We start from the raw sequence: 26,885 nt of genomic DNA, 5'->3' as shown, positions 1-26,885 counted from the left end.
GAGCAAGTTGGAATAAGACAACATTCGGCAAAACAAAGCAAAAAGAGAACATATCAAAACGAAAAATACGAAAGAAATTAAAGTTGAAAATGTGAAAAAAAGATGACTTTATTTATTAACTGAGCATCAGTTAACACATAAAGTGCGTTTAATGTTGAGTTCTAAATCTGAAATTGAACAATGACGTACAATCATCCTGAACAACGGCCACGGTGAGCAGCAGGAGTATGGGTCTATGGGTCAGGTGCTAACGTCCAGCGGCTCACCTTGGTTCAGTGACCACAGGCTGTGGTTGGCCTGCCTGTGCAGCTCTGCCACACATGCCGGCCGTGTGGAGGGGTGCAAAACATTCCTCTGGAGGCGCCACGGCGCTCTGAAGTGTGCCGTCAGCTTACTCTCCACGTCCAGGTCGGACACGGCTGCCGGAGAAACGAACACAGTGGAAACATCGCTAATTATTCTTTTGCATAAGACATAGGAAGCAATGAAAAAAACAAAACAGCTATTAGTTTGGGTTGCTTTAAATTCCCCGAGTTTGAGGGTAGACACTGACTCAATGTCACGGCTTCTGACCAGGGACGGATTTACAAGAATCTGGGGTCCTGGGCTGGAGCCCGTCTTGGTGCCCTATTTACTAAGTAAAATGTCATTTACCAATGATAATTACAATTATTAGGTAGTCGTACACATCAGCAGGTATGAACTGATGCATGTTATGCTTAATACGTCCTCTAGTTAATTAGGGCTGAAATGATTAATCGCATAAATTGCAATTAATCGTGATTACTCAATTGCTGAAATAACTGTTGACTAATTTAGTAGTTGATTAATTATTAACTGGAACATACAGACTCAAAAAAATGCCACTTGCTGAAATAAAAAGCAACTCCCGACATGTTCAGACTAGTAATTAAGCCAAAACTGTATGAAAAATGTATACATGTTGCGTTTAGGGTGTATTGCATCTCAGGCAATCAAATGTTTATTTTTTATTTAAAAAAATAATTCAATTGTTTATTTGCATCTTTTAATGTATTTCTAATTTTGGATTAAAAATGGCTTTAAGGGGTTAAATGAAAAATCCGTAGAATGTGCCATTTTTTATTGGACTAATCAATTAATCGTTAGAATAATTGATAGATTAATCGATTACTAAATAATCCTTAGTTGCAGCCTCATAGCCAATAATACTTTGACCTGTCCCTGGACAGGTTGATGTAATCAGGAATGATGTAACAGATCATAAGTTGGTGAAAGCCACTTTAGTAATTAACTACATAAATGTCTCATAGTCCATAATTCTGGTCTCACTAATACCAAGCAAGCCAGTCAAACTACAAACCAACAGGCAATTCGCAAAACAACTTCTTTGCCTTCATCAGTGATAACATTTCAGAATTTTTTTTTACTACAGTTTCAAATAATTTAATATTTTTTACATACATAAAAATCCTAAAATAATACAACTCACATGATTTGAGCTTATGAGTTTTACATACCGTACAATGTTTTCAAAACCTCCATTCATTAAAAAAGAAAAAGAAAATAAAAATCTTTGAGCCGCCCCCCCCAAATATTGGAGCCCTGGGCTACTGCCCCCGTCAGCCCTTTCTACGGCCTGGCCCAGCTTCTGACAGAAGAGACGCCACATTCTTTGGAGCATGAACACAAAGATGATTGTTTTGGTTTTCCAGGAGATTAAATAACATCTGATCTAACTCAGGCCACTCAGGTCCAGGGCAAACATGGTGTGTTTACTAAGGCAACGGTATCCATCGCCTGAGGCCAAACAATTGGTCTTAATGCAACCTGATAGTGAGACTTTCATCCTGCAAACATTGACCAGTACCTGACCACTAACACCACCCCCACCTCGAGTTACAGATCTCACATTACTGCAGATCCAAGGAGGCGCTGCGTGAAAGGCAGCACTTTGACAGGAGCCGTTTCTTTATGAAATGCACACTGAGGTGACTCACTACAGAGGAGCAGTGACATGAGAAATGAGCAGAGCAATGAGTTGTGAGTGTGTAAAATGTTAAAAATACAGGAAATCGAGGTAAAACTTTCTACAAAGATGACCCCATTAGGTCTGGGTGATGAATTGTTTTTACCAATTAATCAAAAATTTGGTCTTTGAAGATTTGATTTTTGGGGAATTGAATGCACTCCTTGGATTTCCAAAATTCAGAGTGATGTCAACGCGTCCAATGTCGGGTTGGACGGCTTTTTTTTTTTTTTTTTGCCGAGTGTTTTACAGCTTCTTCTTATTTGGACCTTGAATTCTGTGACAGAATATTATTACCGGGCTAAAACGCTTTTTTTTTTTTTTTTTTACTACGTGAATAAAGTCATAGTATTGCGAGAATGCAGCCATACGACAATAGAGCAAAAAGGATACGAGAATAAAGTCGGAATATTACCAGAGTTTTATGAAAACTCCAGCATGAAAAATAACAGAAAATGAAATGTTGAGCAACTTGTGAAGTTATACTTTGATATTGGTTTTACAGATAATAGTCAATACTTGATAGAAACACTTAATTTTTTAACACATCAATAGCACAACTTAAAACAATCGTGCAAGTGACTGTGACTATATCGAACAAGGACCTAAACAAACTGAGCTGGTCACATCAGATCTTGATAACTCTAACCTTCTTCTCATTAAAATAACTTTTTTCTCATAATTTTGTGACTTTTTCCTGGCAAAATTGCATTTTTTTTTTGCACTGATATTATGATTATATTCTCATAATCTCATAGCCCAGCTCTCACACACCAAGCACAGAACAGATGATTGACATGAAAAACAATTTTTGAAAATATGTTATGTCATTTTGTTTTTAGATAAGGACGTAAGCCCAAAAAGAAAAAGAAAAAAAAATTATCCACACTGTCCAATCAAGATTTCTTTCCGCGATATTTCATCACAGAAGGAAATCCACCCCAATCATTTAGCCTGCTTTCTTCAGCAGCACATCTCTGAGTCTTTTTCCACCTGGTGGATTTTCCCGGCCTCGTCTCTGACCTGCCGGCTCAGCTGAAGCTCGTTCTGTGTGACCTCCGTGTCTGACGGCCCTGGTTCAACACGCTCCTGGTTTGCTTTGTAGCGCTGCCAGGAGCTCACTTTAGTCTCTTTCAGTCGAGAAAGACATAGCTCAGCAGCAGAGGTCATGGCGGCCCCCTAAACCTCAGCCTGTGGCCGTGGACCCGATTGCTGCGTATGCTGAGTGATTTGCTAACAGCGCTGCTAAATCTCCGATGGAGAGACAAAGGGAAATGAGTGCCAGGAGAGGTACTGAGTTTATCAGAGACAGGCTGATGGTTTCCATGAAACCTGGCTGACCTGGGAAGGCCTCTGTGTGTTGACCCTGCTGGGCTGAGAAGGCTCTGTGTTGTGTCTCCTGCTCAGCGCCAGCAGCAGAGCGTAAACAGTCCAGACTGAGCTCAATGAAAACGGCTGATTTACACCACAAGCTACCGGGATACTTAACTTTGGCAACTTATAAACATATCTAAGCTAGAATTTACAATATGTATGTTTAACTCGCATTTTATTACTTTAGATACTAATAAAACTTACATTTTAGGAGATCGTTCCAGTTTGTGGTGACATAAATTAGCACTAGCAAGGTTTTGCATTTCTACTGTTCCGTTTTGTGCATTTTAATCTGAGCAACACGTAACAGTCGCTTCCAAAGGTTTTCATCCCCCTTAAGCATTTTATCATGTCACAACCTCAAGCCTCAGTTTAGTTTGGTGGGTTTTTCCCACAGACTTTCTTTGGAATGCAGGTCTGGCCTCTTCACATGCACAGACTGCAATTCTTCTGGGCGACCACTGAGTTTTAAAAAGCCTAACCTGCAGATTCCGATTTTGGACCGCTCCGATTTGTTTTGCCTGAAATTCACTAAATACGGTGACAAAGTCGCTAAGTTGGATTTTCAGACCTTTGTGGAGGAAGATGAGATCGGTGGATAAGATCGGCTTCACATGTGAGTGTCGGCCGTTTACCAGTCACCCAAAATGAATGGGGCAGTGTTATGTATTTTCCAACACAATCAAGAAACTATGTTACCTTCAGTTGTTGTAAACATTGCTGTTTGCATCAAATACGACTTAAAAGACATTTGACTTCATAATCTAATGCCTTGAAATTGGGCCTCTGTCTCTTTAAAAACTCCTGCTCTATCTGAAACTCCGCCTTCAGGAAGTCATCACAACATGGCTACTCTATTAGCCCTTTAATAACTTTTTTTTTTTACCCCTCCAGGGGGTCTTTTGTGGGTTCTAGTGTCCCTTATATGACAGTAGGCTGACAGGAAACGGGGAAGGAGACATGAGGCAAATATCGTCGGGTCCAGGAATCGAACCCGCGACAGCCGCGTCGAGGACTCAAGGCCTCCAAATATAGGTCGCGCTAACCACTACGCCACCACGGCCCCCTTTAATAACATTTTAATCAGCGTTGAACTGAGAAGTAGCTGCACCGGCTCTCCAGGTGTTTGCTAATTGCTGTCAGCTAGTCTAAAGGAGCTCAGTTGTGGCAGCTGAATAGTTGCCATGGAGATTAAAGGATTTCTCAAACATGCATGAAAGAATTAAGACAACACTTCAGGTATGTTTTAGATGAGGGAACAACATTATAACAAATGAGATAATTTAGTCTGATAAATTTCTATTATCGGTTTCACTGGATTTATTTAGGGGTTTCATCATTTTCTTAAAAAACCTGAAATGTTTTTGTAAGAAAAATAATCTATGTAACAAGTATGCATCACTTTGTGTTGGCCTAACAACTAAAATCCCAATAAAATGCACTGAGGTCAATAGTTACAACGTGACAAAGTGACATTATCACACTTAACACTTCTGCAGTGTAAAAGCTATGACTGCAATAATGAATTTCATTAAATAAATATCACAACTCTATTGTAAATAATGAGTTAGTGCTTCCATCTGGCTCTGGTTTAGATTTTAATGAAAACACTGGGGAACCCCCTGTTTCCTGTTTTGCTTTTCATATCATGTGTCACACGAGTGGAGCAACACAAACCCCAACAAACGGCAGCGATATTTCAAAAGTGACACACAGATGACTGCGTAATGACGTTCAGATCAGAGCTGCAGAGAGATATGGAGTGTGTGTGGGGTGTGTGTGCGTGTGCGCGCGTGTGTGGGAGGAGGGGGGAAGATGAGCCATCCTTTCTCCACCCTGCTGAGAAATGAACTGTTAGCCCCGCAGTGACACCCTCCACCTCTCCGACACGCAAACAACCTATTCAACAACAACAGGGACAGCAGCAGAGCGGGAGCTGCTGCTCTCCCCACCGCTTAGTATCTCTGCAGGTTTATCATTTTCTAAAATCTACTGATACTTTAGCAAAAACGTGATTATAGGATATATATTTACAAGCAGGAAGTCACTTCCTGTGGTTTGATTGAGGGTCATAATCGACCCCTAAATCTGGGATCATAACCACAATCATCTAAATCAGAAGACTCAAACTCATTTTCAGAGCATTTTGGGTCGTATCGGGATCACAAATGTTTTTAAAGGTCCGGTCGGGTCAGAATGAACATATAAAACCCTATTAACAAACCGCTGAAATATCACTAAATATTTGTGTCCAAATTGGATAAGTGCTTCTGAAAGTTAAATAATATTGAACATCTTCTCACACTGACCAGTTCCTCCAGGATTTCATGATTGTTTTCCTGATTTAAAAACATTTTTTTTTGCAAACAAAATCAATGGTTTTCTGGAGCCACTTTAGAAATACTGGCAAGGAATGTTTGCAATATTTGTGCATCACAGTAAATGGGATTTTTTGTTACTCACCCTATCAGGGAGTATAACTTTACATGAAGTGAGGCTGAGGCAGTAGTTTAGTAGAAGTATGAAGTGCCTGATGTTTTTCACCGTTTTTGCGGAAAATTTTCAATAAACTCAAAATTTTGTACAGGGCCGGAATTAAAAGGATAAGGGCCGTGGGCTGGAGCCAGTTTTGGTGCCATGTCCCAAAAAACAAAACAAAACAAAATAACAATGAAACCCCCCCCAAAAAACACCAAGCATTTTACTCATGCAAATACCAGTACATTAATAGTTAGACAAACATCAGCAGGTTTAAAGCATCCCATGTGACATGACTTCATATCGGCCCCAAAAACATGTACTATAAGTTCAGAATTTTCTTATATTAGAGTTTTGTATGCATTAACAAAAATGTAACAAAGTTAAAACAATATGGGTCTATGAGTTTTATATAAGGTACAACGTAAATCACACATTTTTACATAAAACACAAGCAAAATGTTTGTTTCAAGTTTTAAGGTTTCAAGTATTTCAGCTTTTTATACATTACTAAAAACGTAACAATATGAACACACTTCATATGAGTTTTATATAAGGTACAATGTAAAACAAGTGTTCATTACAAAAACATTCTTAGTCTTTGCTGCCCCTAAAATCATGGCGCTCTGGGCTACTGCCCATGTGAGTCATTTCTAAAATCCGGCACGGATTATGAATTATCTGTTAATTTTCACGTGAATGTCCACAAAAGACTGGCGGGACAGACTGACGCAACTTTGGTGGTATAAAAAATTTCCTTGATCTGATGGATAAAATCATATTTAAGCACACAACTGTTATCTTGAACGTAAAGAGAAAAAGCTACGGTCGGTGGAGTTTGACACAGGTGATCTAAATAAAACAAGAGAATGAAAATGAGGAAGCACAAAGCGAAAAGAACAAAGATCGAAACAGTGGCAGGAGGAGGGACGATCCAACTCTTCACCTTCAACCTTCCAGGAGTTTTAATCCATTTCCTTTTACAGGAATGCTTGCCAGGACAGACGCCCATATGGGGAAGCCTTTAAAGGTAACTTACAGCTCAGCTGTTGCCCCACATGAGCCCAGAGACAACAGACCGGGCTCCTGTCAGCTCATTGACCCCATTCCTTGGCGCTTTCACTCACTCTGACCGATCTCCCTTTTTAGGATGATGAGGGGGCGGTGGGGGAAAGCTTCCTTTTGCTAGTTCTTTCACATTTTCTCCCTGAAATCACAGCATTATCAACTTCAGTTTTCTCCTTTTCCTCCTCAAGATCATCTGGATGAAGGATTATCCCCCCCGATAACCTGACTGCTGTCAGCCCTGCAGCTCCAGACTGAATCTATTCTGTAATTTAGTCGGTACTGGCCCAGACAGGAGCCGGCTCAACCCCCGCTGCCTCTTCACCTACACTTACTCTCTCACACACCTACAATTTGCCAGCAGCCTGGGCGAAGGTGGCTGCAGACGCCTGACGCACAGATCAGAAAGAAACGCCACGAGAACAGGCCGACAGTCTCCCTGTGTCACACTGCAAAAACATAAAACCTTACCGAGTGCTAGCGTCTCGTTTCTAATGCAATTATCTTAGTGCATTTGAAATAAGACAAAATTAACTTATAATTAACTTTTTAGTCAAATACAGGAGCCTGTTTTAAGTCAATTATTCTTTAATATTGATTAAAAAATACTAGTTCAAATGGCAGATGATTTCAATTATAAAACTCGTTTTCAAAGTTATCAGTGCCAATGGAACTAGTACTTTTTATCAGTATTAATGAATTATTGACTTAAAACAAGCTCTCACAAGTAACTTTTCAATCATCGAGAAAAATTAGCTGAATTGGTCACATCTTAAAAGTTACTTGTAAGTTAGTTTAGTCTTATTTCAAGGGCATTGAGATATTTCCACTATAAACAAAACAAAAATACGTGGTAAGATTTTGTGTTGTTGCACTTCTAGCAAGAAATCTTTCATCAAAGACTCACTGACTAAAAACAAGGCCCTATTTCTTGCTGAAAAGTTGCTTGTAGGTTAGTTTTGTCTTATTTCAAGCTCATTAAGATATTTTCACAAGGAACTACACCAAAAACACTTGGTAAGATTTTATACTTTTGCAGTGTAGGAAGTGAAAAAATAAAAAAAATCATCCTTCCTTTTCCAGAAATGTCGCCCTCAGCTCTGTAGCCGCATTACCCTTCAACCTCTCTGAAACATCTGCTCACACACACCCACACACACACACACACACAGACCTCCCCCCTCCCCGTCGCCTTCCCCACCCAGATGGTCCGGTCGGGGCCTGACTCGGGTGACCGCTAATCTGAATGCGGTGTGCTGCTGGAGGAGAGGAGGAGTGTTAATCCAAGCCGCTGACTGCCTAACCCGCAACCAGGAGGTCGAAGAGGCAGCGCAGGATGCAGGACGCTGGCATCCTTCAACTGAATGACGAGATTTAATCTACATGCACACTGAACAATTGCGACCCGGTTCTGTGCCTAACATGAGAGTGAATTTAACGGATGGATTTCTACAGAATGACGATTGAAGTCGCTTGAAAATTCGTGAAACGAAGGTTAACGACTCACCTGAACGCCGACAGAAAACAACAAGCCCAGAAAAACGCCTAGCAGACGCCGGTCGGAATAAAAAGCTGCAATCGGATGTCACAGCGTGAACTGACCCATCCTGGTGAGAGTGAGCTGCTGGAGAAAGTCCACTCTGACGTCTGATGGGGAAAAGACAAAGACCAGAGTCCCCGTGCCAGTAAACACACAATAATACCCGTCTGCTCGTTAATCCGCTCTGAGCCGTCATGTGGCCAGCTGATCGCTGCTGCTGCTGCTGCTGATGATGATGATGATGAGCGGCTGCAGCAGGTGGGCTGCATGATTGTTTACACTCTGGAAGGAGTCGGGCCTCCGGCCTGCTGGGGTAATCTGCTAATGGGAAAGCCGGAGTGGAACGACTGCAGCGGCTTTGTTTGGGATGGAAGTTGGTGAAATGTTGAGATGTTCATGGTGGAAGTGATGAGTGCGAACGCATTCAGCCAGAGCTACCGTTTCACCAAGCAGCTACTGAAGATGCAACAATGACATGGCTGATATTACCCTCCTCTACCCCTATTGGCTCCTCTGGTAGAGACGCGTAGAAAGTCTTGATATTTTATCGCAGCTGCATATATAAATATAAAGATACACCTGATTTATTGGGACTTTTAAGGTCTGGTAATAAACGCGAATTATTTTGTAGAAAAGAAAGAAAAGAAAACAAAACCAAAACATTTCTCTATGTGAATTTCCCCACACTAAATTACGTCACTGCCATAAAAGCTTATTTTATCTGAAGGTTTTTTTTTATTACACATCTTTACCGGTGGCATCTGCCACTGCCAAGTGTAACTTTACTGCTCTTGCATCAGCTGAGGGGGGAAAATGATTTCAGATAATAAAACCGCAGACAGGGCTGTAAAAGAGCAGGATAAAAGCAGAGCGTAAAAGTCTGCCAACATCTCACTCTCTTTTTCTACTCAACCGTTTCAAACGTGGGCTGTATTATTATTTTTTTTTCCTTTTTCATTGTTTCACCTGGCCTTATGTTGCCCCTCAGCGGCCCGCAGGTCTCACGGCGCAGCTGTAATCAACTCACCAGCTGACTTCCTGAAGAGCTCAGAAAGCAGCCGGTCATTACGCGTCTGAGAGGCAGAAGGCCCCCCGCCTCCCTCCACAGCTGATTTTATTCAGTCTGGCCAAGAAAAAAAAAAAAGACGAGAGCCGTTTCAGTCGACCGCTCCTTCAAAATGAGGGCGTGACATTACCACAGCAGGAAAAAAACCAAAAAAAAAACAAAGACACGCAGGTGTGTAGGATTGTTCTCGCACAAAAGAAGGCCTGCTTGAGTTTCCTGACTCGAGGTCAGGATGGCCGCCGCTGGCAGCGCTGCAAGCCCACACACGAAAAGTCGTCTGGCGAGATCCCACCAGCGCCCCGGGAGACGTCGCTTTAAACTCGGGGGTTTTTTTTTTTTTTTTGGGCAAGTGCCGGGACCTCCAATTTGCCTGTCTGCCCGTGTGCCGGGAGGTAAAAGAGGAGGAGGAGGAGGAGGAGTGGAAGTGAGGAAATGTGTGGGTGGGGGGGGGGAATCCCGTCAGATATCACAGTTTCCACTAAGAATGAGGAGAACTACCATGACCTCACCTTCAACACAACGCTCTGCTGATGTCAAGCAGCGAGACAGATGTAAAGCCATAAATATTCAGTCCGTCAACACAACCTTCGAACAAGCAGCTCGCAGAGAGAGAGCTGAGCGCATTTCGGCGCCTGGAAGGGTCGTCCACCATTACTACCGACATGAAGCTCAAAGCTTCCAGTCTTTGGGAAAGGTCAAAGGTTGAGGGGAAGGCGGGGGGAGAGGGAGTGCACCAACCGACTGAGGCTCAATAACCAACAAATTTCTCAAACGGATAAAACAGATGCAGATTTTAGCAAGTTTTGTCCCATCATGCATTAAATCTGAGATTGGTTTTAAAAGGATATAAGGTCCCTGGGCTGGAGCCAGTTTTGGTGCCCTATCTGCCAAAAAAATTATTTTATTCATATAAATTACAATACACTGGTAAGTAGAGCAACACACTGGTGGGTAAAAAATGAATGCATTTTTTGATTAAAAAGTCTGGGAGGAGCCTACATGTTGATCTAGAACGGATGTATTTCAATGTTATAATCTTCAATTTCTATTGATGTAGTCATTGGTATCGTTTATATATACACAACATTATTAAAACACCTCACTTGATATATTATATAACTTAATGATGATTTATATCAATGAGTTATTGATATATCATAACTTTTTTCAAGTTACTGATATAACTTGATAGAAATGTTAATGATATAAAATATGCAATTGCAATAGCGGCATGTTTTGCAATTTTGGTAAAATATGCTTTAATTAAAAAAATAAACAAAAACAGTTTTGTGGCCCCCCAAAAACTTGATGCCCTGGGCTACTGCCACTTTTGAGCCTTTTGTAAAGTCTGGCCCGAGACAGTAATCAGTAATTATTATTTTCTTCTCACTATTACTTTGCAAACTGTTTCTCTCTTCTTTTTTTTTTGCTGTTTGTCTAAATTATTTCCCACAAACAGCATCCCACAGAACAACAAAATGTTTTATTTTGATGCATTTTTGTAAATGCTTTAAAATAAAAATGGCGGCTGTTTAAAAGTGACCACAGATGTCCTATGGTAAATATTCACTGAACATTTTTTTAAGTTACGTGTTTTAATTAGCGCACTAAGGGCCAGAACGGCTCTTTGGTTTGAAGAGCCCTGGACTATAAAATATCTAATGTTATCGATATTTAAAACACACACACACACACACTGAACCTGACCGGGTTCTGGGAGCCCGGTGCTGTTCCAAAAAACCCTCCAGAAGAGAGGTCAGCGCTGCTCCCGGCTGCGGACGAGGGGCGCCGTGTGAACGAGGCCTGCTTTCTCAGCTGCTCCGCATTACCGCTACAAAGTCTGACAGCAGGCTGCGGTGGCTTTGAAATACTTTCCATTCTGAACCCTCTGGAGTGGGGCATATTGTGGAGTGGGCTCGACGCCAGCGAAGTGGATTTCTCTTTCCCCACGAGGAGGGAGGAGAGCGGCAGGCGTTCAACGCGTTTAAATGTCTGACGTCCTCAGAAACATTTCCCTCGTAAAAACCTTCCCCGCCTGTGTAATGTTCGCGGGAGTGTGCGGTGGAGGTTTACTGCGCAGTAATGAGCGGGGCTATTTTGTCGGGAGGGCTATAAGATGTTTATGATTGACTTTGAATTTAAACAAAAGTTTCACACCAGCGAAGAGGAGGAGAGAGAAGACGAAGGAGCAGCATTAAAAAAAAACCCGGTGTAGCAAGATGCTGTGTTTTCCTAGCAATCTCCAGGCAAAAACTGCTGCCGAATATTTACTCCAGATTAAAATTAGCATCAAGCAGCTGGAAGGAGCTTCCTCTAGGCTTTTCCTAAGAGATAGGGTGAGGAACTCCGTCATCCATGGGAGATAAGCTGTTCCTCCACACTGAAGGACTCGAGGGCCCAGAACAGTCGGACTGACGAACTGTCCACGAGTGGTCACCAAGTTTCTGTAGGTTTGTTTTTGCACAAAACCTTTCATGGTCCATAAGACACGAAGCTGAAGTTGGTTTCCGATTCGGGAAATGGCTAAAGGGCGATTCCACCTAATTTTTCACTACCTTCCGCATCTTTAATCGACTCTAGTTTAAAAACTGCAACGCCTAGACTCTTCAAACCTGGACTGGATTATTCTGCTCTAATAGCAGAATATTTAGAACCGTGTTTGTGATTTGTGAAACTTTTTTCTGATTTGTCAAACGTCAATAAAGTGCGATTTCAGATCCTTCTCTGCATCTGGATCACACTAGAACTGCTCTAATTCCAAAACTGCAACACCCAGAGAGAAAAAGATGTCACAAATCCCAAACACGGTTCTTGGAAATTTCTCGGAAATTTGAAAAGTTCTCGGAATTGGAAACCAACTTCAGCTTCATCCATAAGACCGACCGAGCCAAGCTCCTGTGAAACGCCTCCCGCCGCAGGATATGTCACGGTGTTGTGCGGTTTGCAACAACAGTACGGTAAAGACGGCGAACGTGGCAGAGACCATCGACTATTACGAATTTACAAGTTTGTAGGAAATAACGATCGATGAGCTTTGATTTTCCACATCATCGGAAAACAAGAGCAGAAGGCGTCGGTGGAACATTCATCCGCGGCGTCAAAGCGGAACCAAACTGAGGGAGGCTAATGTTTCAGTAGGTACAACTTCCTGGCCTCAGCGCCTCAAAACTATCCATTCTGCTCTGCGGCTGAGAAACCAACTCATGGAAGTTGAGAAGCGATGTTTCCCCGCATAAACACGGCCACAAAATCCAGAAGAAAATAGAAGGCACCTGTAAGTATATCTGTTTTTAAAGACATCAGTACAGCGAGCAAAACATTTTTAAATGGTACAACTGCTGTAGCCGTTGCATACGCAGAAAAAAGTTTTTATTTTAACAGCGGGGACATCTACTGTTTGTGGGGGGAAAGTACTGACACGCTGGCTTTACGATTACCTCACTACGTAACCGCTCCGTCAATCCTAACCTGGCCTTTACGTCTGAGGATGACCTCTGAATGACCTCCCAGCCTGCCGGAAATACAAACACTCTGCCTCCTGTTTACCACTCTGTGACTCACTGCTGCGGCTGCTGACTGACAGAAAGAAAAGAAAAGTAAAGTAAAGAACGTTGAGCCCACAGAGGCAGCAAATTTTAAATTTCAGTCGTCTACATGAACACTCGGCAGGGGCGACCTTTTTACCTACTGACCTTTACACACCTCATTATGATGTCTGCATACAGACAGGGAGGTCAGCTCACGTCATTAAACACTCGAGTAAATCACCAGCTCATTGGACTCACTGCACTTATCCTGCTCTGTATCATCACGTTCTGAAAATAATGGCCTTTGTCTATTTATTTATTTATTTTTGCCAAAAGGGAATTGGGTAAAAAAAATTGGCAAAAAATGATTTTAGGAAGGTGACGATAAGATAGAAACAAATTAGGTCTAGATGACGAGTAAGCAGATATTCAATGTGAAAAATCGTTGCCTCGACAACATGAGGAACTGATTCTGAGGTTTTAATCCATCACTAATTGGCAACAAACAAAACAAAGCACGAAAAAAAAAAAAGTCACAGCCTGTTCTCGAGTTTTAAAATTCCCTCGGCCTTTAAATCAGCACGGGGCTCACTTTACAGCCCCGTCCTCCCGACTTGCCGCAAACACACCCTCTCGTACAACATCATTTAACGCCGTTTGAGGTCACAGCTGACTCCCATTGGGATGTAATGGCTCTCCCGCCGAGCTTGGCCCGTTTTGGCCAGACGTTTGAAGTGCTCGCGCACGTTTATGCAAAAGCCTCAACAGAGGAGGAGGAAGGGGTGTGACGGGTCCTGGCCCGCGCTCTAAGGGGCTCTCAGGTACGCTGATTAGCTTCACAGCGGCCTTTGATTTCTTTGGGGTTTTGTTTGGTCTGCGCTCCCGTCTCACAGGCAACTCTAGAGAATGAATTAGAAAAAAAAAAAGCGCATTCCTGGATTTAGTGGAAATAAAGGTGGTAGACCACAAGGCAGAATATAACGGAAAAGCCTGAAGTCAGAACAAGAGAAACAGCAACACGAGCAGCCGCCTCACGGTCCGCTGTGCCGGCAGGAGCCTGAGCGTTTACGGGAAGACCGCAGGACTCAAAACGGCGAAAGGAAAGCGTTTTTTTGGGGGGGGGGTTTGTGGCCACACAGGATGTTGCGAGAGCACGGCGACTTTAGTCGTCCACCGGCCACAAAGCCAGAAACGATGAGAAACGAATAACAAACCGGATTAAATTTTTCATCATTCTGCACCTCTGCCAAACCAACACGCTCAGCTGAACCTTTTGAAGCTACGGTTCTCCTTCACAGGGCCCGGCTACCGGAGACGCCACGCGATACCGATGCAGGTCCGTGAGCGTGACCTTCTTGTGGGTGTGAGTCTGACGTCATTCTTGTTTTCATCTGCACATTTGAAGGAATTCGAGAGTATTTTAAAAACACTCTCCTTAAAATAGAGGGTCAGGGGGTTGGGGTATATAGGACGGGGAATGTAGGGGCAGATATGCTGAGAATACTCATCCCACCCAGGGGGAAGAGGAGCACACATACCCAACATGTTCAACTTAAAAAGAGTAATGTGACACTTTTGAGTGAATGTATATTTGTTAAAGAAATCTGATCCAACAATGAGTGTGTTCACCGTACTGCACTGCAAAAACACTAAATCTTACCAAGTATTTTTGGTCTAGTTTCTGGTGCACTTACAATCAAACTTACAATCAACTTTTCAGCAATATACAGGGGCTTATTTTAAGTCAATTATCCCCAATATTGAATAAAAAGTTCTACTGGTATATTATTTCACTTATAACTTGGGAAAAATGTCTTGTTAGAAGGGAAATAATCCGCCAGTGGAAATAGTACCTTTTTTAATAATATTAAGGAATTATAATGTATCTAAGGCAACGTCTCTTTCTAAAACGTGTTGTTGTTTTCGATAACATGGAACCGTTCCCAGAAATGTTTTCATTCACACGGAAACGACAGACTCGAAAATTCTGCTTTTACTCTCCCAGACCTGCAAGTGGCGCTAATCAGGAAGTACGGGACATGCGCATAAAGCCTCTACAAGTAGAAGCAAACAAAGCAAAGTGCGACTGGAGTCTTTTGCAGAACCTTTTGTGAGGTTTTGTGATTCACTCTGGTAACACCTTTATTTTATTTTAAAATGTTTTCTATTGTTTTAATTCCTTTGATGCTGGACTTGTCTTTAATCTTCCGTTTGGCATGTGTCTTGAAGGACAACAAAAAACGGGCATTTGATTCATTGAAATATTTCTTTTTGACTTTTTAAGATTTGCATTTGAGCAAAACCGAATTGGATCTTCATGTTAAAGTTTTCCTCGACTTAAACTCTTTCTGCATGCAAAGTAACACCAGGTATGCAAGAAAAAAAGAAAAACACGTTAAAGTACAAAACATCATCATCATCATCATCATTCTTGAACAATGCTGACTGCCCATTAAAAACAATAGGGGCATGTAATCTGCAGCAGTTCATTCATCAGCTTGTTGTCAAGAGCATAGGAAGGTCAAAGGTCAGAAGCTACAGGAAGGTATGGAACGACTGTTTCCAGAAACACAGAGGGTAGAGAGACGTGTTTGTCTGTATGTTCAGGTGTCTCTGTCCACAGTGGGACAGAGGGACGGCTAAAAGGAGCCCTCATACATCTGGACGGTTGCTTGGTGACCATGCTGCCAGGCGGAGAGGAAGACGCAGACTGCTCTGAAAGCATCTGGAGGGTTTAGTTTCAAGAGATTTCCTCCACTGCTTCCTCTACAAACACTGAGCCGTGTCGACCTGAGACTCTGGTTTCTCCAGTTCGGCGGCATCAGTCATCGCTCGCATGGAGCAGAAGAATCAGCACAGACGGAGAGGAAACCCAGACAGGAAGTGGAGCACGCAGACGTTGGGGGACGCCGCGGTTTGGGAAGGAGAAAGACGAGGGCCGGGTTTGTGACGGTGGGACTGCGGTGGAAACCTCCCTTTAACCATCTGAGGTCAGCCTTGCAGGCGGGTGACCCGTTATGTGTGTGTGTGGGAAAGTCATTAGGAAGGAGTGGCATTGGTCTGGGGTTGAACCGTCCCTCACACCTCTCTCCCTGACGGCAACTCGGCCGAGGCAGGAGGGAGAATAAACTGGACGTCTGGCAGTCATCAGGGGGAGGGATGGAGCCAATCCAGCAGTGCTTTCACTGGAAACAATGGAGGGGATCAGACCGAAGCAGCTCCCGGTGGCTCCCAACGCCACACCCAGATGGCATGACAAGCTGTTCATAGGAAACTGGCGAGTCAAAGTCTACGGCAGACCGTGTTTTTGGGTTTGTTACATGAAGGCTGACTGGGAGGTTTGAGTGGGAAGATCAACCCTCGCCCAGCCCGCCATTCCCAGACAGACTGGAAATAAACAAGACTCTTTCTATTAATAGCCTCTCTGAGTCAGCACACTGCTGCAAAAACAAAAAATACCCCCCCCCCCAAAAAATAAAAAAAACACACCGCTGCAGAAAATTACAGTGAAATGGTGACCTGGATGTGGATTAACTGTGGACAAACTCCACTTATCGCTTGACCGCGTTTCCTTTACGAACGTACGCAAAACTTACCGCTAATGGCGCTATTGCCGTACAATACTATGGAATAAAGAACACAATTAAAATCACACATAAGTTTTTATTTTCACGCGGCAAGTCATTAAAACAACATCCTGGGGGCGTTCCGTGGTGGCGTAGGGGTTAGCACGACCCATGTTTGGAGGCCATGAATCCTCAACGCGGCTGTCGCAGGTTCGACTCCCGGACCCGACGATATTTGCCGCATGTCTTCCCCCCTCTCCTTCCCCCTTTCCTGTCAGCCTACTTTCATATAAGGGACACTAGAGCCCACAAAAGACCCCCTGGAGGGGTAAAAAAAAAAAACATCCTGCATTAATGTTTACACCGTACGGCCAGACAGAGATTTTAAGCGGAACGGCTAAAGCAAGTGAGGTGGATTAGCATCGCCTGCCAACAGCTGATGACGTCTGACTGTGGACTATTGTCTCGCCTGCTCAGACACTGACTGTCATTGCAGTCATGAGACTGTCATGCAGCAAACATCTTCAGGCCTCTTCAGTCAGAGGCCTTTTCAAATGAGTTGGAAGACTGACTGCTGCTGGAGGTGCTTCCTGCCTACAGTATAGCCATCCGCAATTAATCTTTAGCATCACATGCTTTTTACACTTTTATGTGCAAAAAAATTTTGATTCTATTTCTCAGTTTACACAATACGTTGATGACATAAAGTTCCTATTAAAAAACACTCAGTTTTGTGGCTGTAAAGTAACAAAATATGAAAATATCTTGAGGGGATTAAACCCTTTTGTAGTGCAATTAGACGTAACCTCCAGTGAAGGTGTGCACTCGCTCTTTCACAGTTCATGCCTCAACTGTGGAGCGGAAACTCCAGAGGACCCCTGCAGTGAACCGTGAGTCCTCTGCACATTGTGCATGTGTGTGTGCGTGGGTGTGCGTGTGTGTGTGTGTGTGGAATCAGTGGCGGGAAATTACCAAGCTAATGTTTAAAAGAAAAACAGATTGGCTCCAGATGTACTTTTAAGTTCTATTGGTACTTACCTATAGATCATAAGCAGGAAGCACCAGAGGGTGGAGGGGACATGGAAGGAGAAAGATAAAAAAAAGAGAGAGAGAAAGAAAACGCAATTAGTTGATTGCAGGCAGGATATCGGCTAAACATCTCATTTTAACCGAACACAGTTTTTCTACCTGCGCAGGCTAAACCTCAGGAGAGCGCATGAGAGTTTCATGGCGTCGTGTTTCATGACATCAAACCGGAGCTCTGCTTTCTGCTCCCTGATAAAATCTTATCTTCCATGCCGGAGAGAGGAACCAAAACCCCTCCCTCTGATCTGAAAAATCCCCTCTCCCGCTCCCCAGAGTGTTTGACGGAACTTTACGGACGCCAGACTCGGGCCTCGCTCGCGCGCCGACCGCCTCGCTCTGAACGCGTTCTTCCCCCCCGAGGGGAGTTTGCCGAGACAAAGAGAGAAACGGTCCAGAGAGGAGAAAGTAGGCCTGACTCTTGAATAGCCCCCGCTGGCCCTGGAGGGATTTTTCTTTTCTTTTTTTCCCCCTAAGAGCTTTGTGAACGGCAAACTAAAGGAATGGCTGCCTATAGGCAGTGAAATCACAGCAGTCATTGGGTTATTATGCTACGAGGGACAGGCGCCATCCAGCTCAAAGAGCAAAATATGCTTTTGGGGCCATAAAGCTGGAGCTAAAGAGCAGCTTTGCCCTACAGAGAGAACTGCTTTATCCTTTTCTTTATAAACTCCTCCATGCTGGTCAGGCCTTTTCTTTCGTACAGCACGTCTGGTTTACTTCTTACGCTCCGACTTGACAAAATCTGCCCACTATACCGGACTGCAGCAGCAGCACCTTGGTAATGACGGGTCCTGTTCTCCTTTCAAGATGTATAATTAGCAGGCGCGGCGAAGAGGCACGGCACCCCGTGACACTCTGCAGGACGTGTGGCGACGGTTTTACACCAGGAGACGTCTTCGGCATGAATGAAGACGCAGCAGCGTCCGCTAGACGTCTGGAGGCGCCGATGGGAGCCCATAGGTCTTCAGGATGCTGTTTTATTGGGAGATGGACGCATCTGGATTTGTTGGCTGATTTCCAGTCGTCAGGTTTTCACAAGCTCTGACCTGCCGATGCCAGATTGAGCTGCTTCAGTAGAAGCGTAAGACGTAAGAACAGCCTTCAGAAATGTTCCCTGTAAAACCGAGATCTGTCTTATCAGAGATCTTGTTGTGAGCTAGAATCTGGTGATTTCAGCTCACTTTGACTTCTTCACTCAGTGACAGCATCGGCTTTGAACAACTCTGTGTCTGCTGTTGAAATGATAAAGTCTTGCTCTCTCTCCCTCTCTTGCAGTATTAACAATGAGTTTGATACTGCGGTGTATACTGATCGCAACAGACCGTTACTCGTGTTTCCTTTACGTTGTGAGCAGAAAAATAGGTTCTCTAAAAAGCACACAACCAGAGCCAGCAAAGTCAGTTTTAGACCAGCACAGCTTGTTTCGAGGGGGGAAAAAAAACGTATCTTCATCCACTCTTGCTTGTTTCTAATGGAGTCCAACCTCCTCCAGACGTTTTTTCTCATAAAATGGCAGTCAGAGGAAGTCCGACCGAGAACCGGAGATCAGGCCCGAAGTTTTACACTTCAACTTTAGTGCCACACGTCGCTTTGCAGAGTCAGCACAGAGGCCGGGGGTATAGACCATTACATTTTCCAGCAACGACAACAGACATCCGAACTGAAGCTGTGAAGCGGAGCGTACGCCGCTAAGATAACAACTGGCCCCCCGAGTGAGGCCGAACTGTTATCACCGATCCTGGATTCTCTCAGGCTCAACAGCGGAAACACGTCCTTGCGTTTCCTGTCATTTCACGCCGAGTCTCGGCTCGACCGGGAACACGGGCAAAGCGAAACGAGGAAAAAAGAAAAGAAAAAACATTGAAAGAAATCATGTGGGAGCCAAGAGCTGGGTCGTGATCATAACAAGCAAGTTGGGCTCTTTTCCTCCCTAACGCACCTGTGGGAGCTGCAGCCAACTAATAAAAACACGCAAGCCCTTAAATCTACTCTGCATCACTTCCCAAAGGTCTCAGCCCAGGAGAGCAAATCAGGGCTGGAAAACATAACATCTGTATGTGGCGCGCTGCCGGCCGCCTCGCTTCGGAGAGATTGCCATGGAAGTGTGGAGTCGAACTTCCCGGCCGAAGCCAGAGGAGGATCTGCTGCTCCAGCTGAACAAACAGCTGAACTGCACAGAGCGGCATAGGGAGGGGTGTGAGTGTCAGACAGCCAGGAGTGGCTGCGTTGAGGGCGTGTGTGTGTGTGTGTGTGTGTGTGTGTGTGGAGGATGGCTGTCTATAGAGGTGAGCCTCACCCTGACCTTCTGCATTTCACCATACCAGCAGCAGCGCCGATAATACACCAACAGCAGCAAAGAGAAACACAGACGGAGTGAAATGATGATATTAAAACAGCTCGGAAAATTATTCACACCCCTTAAACGTTTTCAAGTTACAGGTTGCAAACACAAACTACGATGAACTTTGATAGATCAAAACACATCAGGGAATAGTTGTAAAATTTTGGTGGGGGGAAATGGTACTTAGTCTTTATGTTTTTTCTGTTTTTTTTAGATAAAAAGCCAGAGGTTACGGGATTCACAAAACTATGGAGGACCAATCCTGCCATAATTAAGAACAAATACAGAAAAATATACATAATTATGAGGGGTGCACCGATTGCACTTTTATGGCCAATTGCCGATTATCTTGATCTCTAAAAATCCTGACCTGCCGGTTCCAATTTTGATCTGTACAGATTTTTATCGTCTGAAATAAAATATAGCTGAGTTGGTAACAGTGGGGGAGGCTATTGTTAAATGCGAATGTGCAGACATGCCAAGACAAAAAAAAAACAAAAGGGAGAAGCAGATGTCACACACTCTTGTCTTGTAGGTTTAGCTTTCAAGACCTTTCATGAAACAGCAAGTTAAATTTGAAATGGGCTGAGAGGACTGGTCAGAATTCAGCAGAGCTGCAATGACTGGTCAGAGAATAAGGAAACGTCAAGGTTCGATTTGTGTAAAAGTTGCGACGACTGGCGAAAATCGCCAGTCTGCGCAAAATCTGCGAATGATGCGTGAATGTGAGCTGATGGCTGCCACCGCAACGTCGCGACTTCCAAGAGGGACTGCATCACGTTTAGATGCAGGCAAACATGTCAACTGCTTTTCACATTTTAATTTGTTCTTTAATCCGTTAAATAACTCTTCACCTCCAACTTTACAAGTGAAAGAGTGAAATTCGCTCTAATCTGCGGGTGTGGAGCGAATTCTTCTGCTCCGGAACGTTAGCTGGAGATCGGCACCAGCACCTCCTGACCCCACTAAGGGACAAGGGTGTGAGAAAGTGGATGGATGGAGGGTGTATCAAATGGAGGCTCCGGATCTATAAATGCAACACAGTTGACTCTCGTTAAAATTTATTATCACAGCAGAGTGGAAGCTGGTGTCGCTAAGCACAGCGTGTTTTTGAGCTGCAGGAGGGCATGGAGACAAGGCTGCTGATTCAGCGGCTTTGGTTGCACCGACGCCTCAGACAGGTGTCAGAGAGAGAGAGAGACGCTGCTGCCACGCCGGATTGTTATTCTGGCAAGCTAACCCTTCTGAAACACTGGCTATTATTGCCGCTCGTCCCCTCCCCGATATCGAAAGTCAGCCGGGAGGCAGAAACCCAGCTTTTCCTTTTCTCCTAAAGCAGTAAACCCAATCGGAGCGATTTAAAGAGAAAGCGTATAGGATTTCCCGGTGGCGGTTATTCCCAGGGGTGTAGAGTTTCATTTGGAGTCTGGCGGTTTTGCTTTTTGAGCCTTTTGTTTACAGCTCCGGGAAGCCGAGCCTCCACCTAATCGCATGTACGTACGACAGAAAAGCTTCCTCTGAGTCTTCTGATCGCCTAATGAAATCAAACACCGAGTTACCGACCGTCGTGATCAGTCCAGTCAGAGCCACACGAGGTCCAATTTCCCCCAGATAAGCACGTTAAATTGCCGTGTGTGTGGCGGCTGTGGAAAAGTGCTCATCCCTTCAAACCTTCACAGATTTGTCACAACCGCAAACGTTTTCTGGGGCTTTATGTGAGAAAAGAAAGGGCCTAGTTGTAACGTGGAAGGTAACGTGGTGTGCCTCAGACTCATTGATTTATCGATGCTATATCAATAGTTAAAAACAGAAATAGTTAAACATTATTTATTAGAATGTACAATGACAACGATACATCAAAATCTTTGATCATTTATCACGATAAATTATAAACAATCATAAGAAATGCCGACCTCTAACCGGTGACCTTTGAAGACAATCGGTTTCACTTGATTTTAGAGGAATCAGGACGAAGGAGGTAGAGATTTTTATGTGCAAGAAAGAAGAAAAAAAAAGTAAAGAAGTGAAAACCACATTTCATTTTTATTTGTCCTCACAATTATGCAGTATTTTGTAGGCACTGTAAATGTTAGGCAATTAAGCTTTAAGTGGAACCATTCCTGGAAACAAAACAGCTGTTGTTGAGCAGCTTGAAGAAAAATGACGACACATAAGTGATCACAGAGTCGACTTTATTTGGTTGTTATTTTATAACTTTCTTAGCTTCCTTACTTGCTTCCATCAACACCTAAAGAAAAAAAAAAACACCTGGTTGTTTTGGTAGCTGAGCTCTCTGCTCCGTCCAGCCGCTAATTACCCGGTTTGTCTCCCCGTCTGATTGTTCCTCTGCACCGAGGTCACAATGGGTCTTGGTGAAAGACGTGCAAAACGCTCTTTCTTAAAAATCACGCGCCATCATTTGGACTGACGGTGAGCCGCGGCGCTTCAAACGATTAGCAAACGGATCAGTTAGAGCTGACGAATTAGACAAGACGAACAAAAGAGATGTTTAATGATGAATTACTCAGCAGCTGCAGTTAAAACAGATGAACTGCAAGAAAGAAAGAAGGAAAGAAAGAAAAAAGGGGCTTGAAAGGGGGTTCTTAATAAGTGAACAAATAACCACAGAGACTCGACTGCGCAGCGGGGTTTTCAATAGACCAGAGAGGGAAAGTGTGTTTCTTTGTGTGTGTTTAGCATGCGCGAGCGTTCACATGTCTGATGCGGTGCAACATGGAGGCCGCCCCCACGGGAACGGGCTTTAAAGTCAGGAGCCTTCCTGAGCAGACGAACCAGCGGGGCGGACAGGAGCGTAAGGCAGCCCACATCAAAGCCGGCTCTCACAGCTCCTGTTTATGTTTCATTTTTTCCCCTTTATCTGACGATCAGTTTGCTTCCCTCGCGCTCTCTCTCTCAATAATCAGAGGATTTTTTGACCTTATATAGATATGGCAGCAGCCCCACTCTCCAATAGGCATGCCTTCGCAGAATCCAGGGGGATTGGAGGATGCTCCCAGGAGTGTTGCCTGTCTATTCCCATAAGGGCGGATTTAGGAAAGAAGTGGGCATACGGGGCTAATAATGGGAGGAGGAGGGGGCATCTTCAAAAGGCCGAGCGGAGAGAGGAATTTCTTCATTATGCTCCCATAACTTCATAAGCTCTGCTCTGTATTACGCTCCAAGAAAGCCTGCTGGATGGTTTTTTTTTTGTGGTTGGTTAGCGGTAGCTTTGTGTAGCATTCACACATTAACCCAAGTGTGTGAACCGCAACTTAAACAACAACTTTACATCTCTCGTTCTTTCTGTTGACGAACACACGCTGCATCGTAATCCCTTAAACTCGGGGTTTAGCGCCGACCGGCGGCTGCGGATCCATCTAGCCACACATTTCTGCGCCCATGGAGACGTGTCACAATACGGAGGGCGTTCCCGGTTTGCTAAGCGGCGAAGATGTTGGGGATGGAACAGGAAGCTTTAAAAACAACAACAGATCTTAAAAATGATTGAGGAGGAAGAGTGACACTTAATTTAAAAGGGTCTTGTGCAACTCGAACCGATGGCGGCTTGGGGAGCTTTGAATCGCCGTTGCGTACCTCAACGCATCTGCAGGTTTCAGCAAGTCCAATTTAATTCTTTTAAAGATCTTTTTAATGCTACCTGAAATGAAATTTAAGACAGAAAAAAATATAAGCAATGGTTGTATCAAAAATAGCAAAAACTTTTAATGTCTGGGGTCTCTTTGTGACTCTTGACAGCAGTTTTGTGTTTCTCACGCTGCATGTGGCTCTCTACAGCCTCAACCCCCATAGAGCTTAGCTGAAATGTTTCTTGTTTTTTGTTGTTGCACAGAATACAACAAACCAGCTTACAGGGGCTTCTGCAGCCATGTATGGCAGGGCAACAGAAGTGAGTCAATGGCAAAAAGGAACATCCTCCAACCAGCGGACGATAAAATTGCTTTTATCTGTGGTAGACGCAAAAAAGTTAGCCAGCTAGCTAGCTAGCAAGGGTACATTAGCAGCAACCGTTGCCTGACAAAAATAAACAAAAAACAAAATTAACAAGTTCCACCATGACAAAATTTAAGACTGGTGATTAATGTATCTAAGAACAACTTACGTTTTTGAATTTAAGACATTTAAGGCCTTAATGTTTGCAAACCTTTTAAGGCTGCCTGGTACCTTTGCGCTTCCATTTCGTCCCTTTCTCCTTACGTGCAAACCGACCATTTCACATCCATTTCTGAAAAGGTTGTCCAACTTTTGCTCTGCCAGGAGAGAGGGCGTGAAAACAAAGACCTGTCCTCTCTCATTGATGTCAGAATATTCCACTTGTTTCATGGACCAGAAAACAAAACTCCAACAGAATCCATTCATCTCGTTTACAAGCACTTTTCCCAAAAACGTTTCCCCGCTGTGGACAGCGGACTGGTAAAGCTCACTCGGGTGAGCTTTACCGGCTCACCCGAGTGACCATTGTTACATATTAAATTGTGCCAGAAGCCCATTAAAATGCTGTCTACATCGTTTTAAACTGTGTGATTGTGAGTGGGAATATAAATAGCAACAGGTATTTTGTTCCATATAACACAGTAGGAGTGTAACAGGTAAACCTTTTATGGATGCAAACTCGACTAAAAACCCACCTGTTTAGGATTGTATTTGAAACGTAATCAATTACAAATGTATTGATGGAACCTGACTTAATGTCGTGTTTTGATTGTTGATTCTATGTTGCATTGTGTTTCTGTGTTTGATATGATGTAAAGCACTTTGAAATGCCTTGCTGCTGAAATGTGCTATACAAATAAAATTTGATTGATTGATAAATGTTTTCATATCCAACAGAGGAACATGTAAACCCACATAGGAAAGTGGTTGTTTACAGTCTGTATGACCTTTTCCTCACTAAAAGCACACGCAGCGTCATGGCCCGGCGATCTTTTCTCTTCGGATAAAAGGAACGGGGAGAGTTTGTGTTTGGGTGGAAAGAGTGGCCGAGGAGAGAGCAGGGGCAAAACTTCATGCCCCGGTGCGCTATGATGCAACCCGGTTTGTTCTCATTTTGCGGAGGTTGAATATAATCTGTGTCGACATGAACTGAACGCGGACCGCCAGATGTTTCTGGGTAGTCAAGCCGAAAGTCTACCGGGCCTCTTGAAGGTACGTTTTACCTCTTGAGCAACCGAAGCATGTCTTCATAACCCAAAGCGTGTCTCATTCTACAGATGGTTTATTTTGTCTAAAACATCTAAATCCCTCCACTGTTCTTCCACTTCACAGTTGTGTGTTGGTCTGTCACATTGAATCACAAGCATCCGTTTGGGAGCTTGCGTTTGTAAACGTCCTAAAGAGTGGAAAAATTCAAAAAGACACGAATGCTTTGGCAAGGCACCGTTCGATACCTGCACATTAACGACGTGGGTGTTTTATCATCTGAGTGCAACTTTGTTCACACGCTGGAGAATATGAAGAATGTCTTTAGCCAAACCTCATTAACGCCGAAGAAATGCAACAGTGGGATGACCTATCACCTTTATGTTTGACTCAACACGTTTCTGTAATCAATAGCAGCTTGCATTCCATCTGAGTGGTATAACAGTGTGTCTAATATCACCAATAAAAGCATTATAGGGGGAAAAACATGGAAACTCACACCCGGTGGAGACTTTCGACAACTTTCCCCCACCACACACACACACGCCCACGCGCGCACACACACCAGTGGAGAAGCAGACCGTTCAGATCGCACACTGCAGTGATGTTTGGTTCGGATCATAACACGGGGCAGAATTCGATCCCTTTAACGTAAACTCAGATCGTCGCCAGAGCAACCGGAGCTTTGTCTTTTGAAGTGCTGCAGCACAATCTCCTTCTATTTGGAAAATGGCTCCACGATCACTTAAGCGCCGTGAGGTCACAGACTAAATGCATTCAGGATATTTTAACCAATTAGGGGCTATTTTCAACACGCTCCTGTCCTTCGGCCTCCTTCGTCTGCTCTCGTCTTTCAAAAACAGCAACAATTGCTGGTGCTTTTCTTCATCAGTTTTGTTTTGCTGAAGAAAAGCAGTTAAATTTAAATTTTTTTTTTTTTTAAACATAGTCACCAGGACCTCAGCCCTGCGTGACAGGAGGTTGTTATGCAGCCGGAGGCCGGGGTGAATCTCTCTAAACGACAGAGAACCAACACCGGAGCTAAAGAGACACTTTAATATAAGATATATGTGTTTTTAAAGAGTCTCACAAATGCATCCATACCCAGTTTGATATAATTCACATTGTTTCACATCACAGCCACCAAAACTACAACTTTTTAAATCAGGCTTTGATGTGACATACCAACTTAACTTCGTGAAGTGAACTCATTCCATATTCGAATCCAGTGTTTGAACCCAGAGAGACAGACAGACAGACATCGACCTGAACAAAGTAGAGCCACAACTGATGATTATTTTACCCATTCTTCAGACGATTAATCAATTCATCAAATAAAACCTTTTCTGGGCACATTCTGTAAATGTTTCACTTAACCACTACAATATTTGAAATATATTAAACAAATCATTCAATTCTTTTTTTTAAGTAACAAAATAAACATTGCATTGCCTAAAATGCAATAACATTGAACAGAATTGAAACCAGGCGAAGCTAAAAAAAAAAAAAGTGCCGCATGAGGAGTTCTGGGTTGAACATATTTACAGACAAACTTCTTTCTTTTTTTTTTTACTTTATCGCAAAATGTACATATTTTATACACAGTTTGACTTACTTTACTGCTCTGAGTGTGTTGCTCTTTTAGCAAATGGCCATTTTTAGCGTCTGTATGCCCCA

General features: G+C 43.5%; 1 protein-coding gene across 3 annotated transcripts in view; it reads right to left on the bottom strand.

Moving 5' to 3' along the window:
- Window positions 1-26,885, bottom strand: part of nhsa (Nance-Horan syndrome a (congenital cataracts and dental anomalies)) — a 69,293-nt gene that overhangs the window by 12,844 nt on the left and 29,564 nt on the right. For all 3 annotated transcript variants that reach the window (XM_032572865.1, XM_032572863.1, XM_032572864.1), the window contains exon 2: window positions 267-419. In XM_032572865.1, the coding sequence (XP_032428756.1) occupies window positions 267-419 (153 nt within the window). The remainder of the gene's footprint in view (window positions 1-266; window positions 420-26,885) is intronic.

Source organism: Xiphophorus hellerii, chromosome 9, assembly GCF_003331165.1.
Source record: "Xiphophorus hellerii strain 12219 chromosome 9, Xiphophorus_hellerii-4.1, whole genome shotgun sequence".
Lineage (NCBI taxonomy): Eukaryota > Metazoa > Chordata > Actinopteri > Cyprinodontiformes > Poeciliidae > Xiphophorus > Xiphophorus hellerii.
This window is presented reverse-complemented; position numbering and strand designations above follow the sequence as displayed.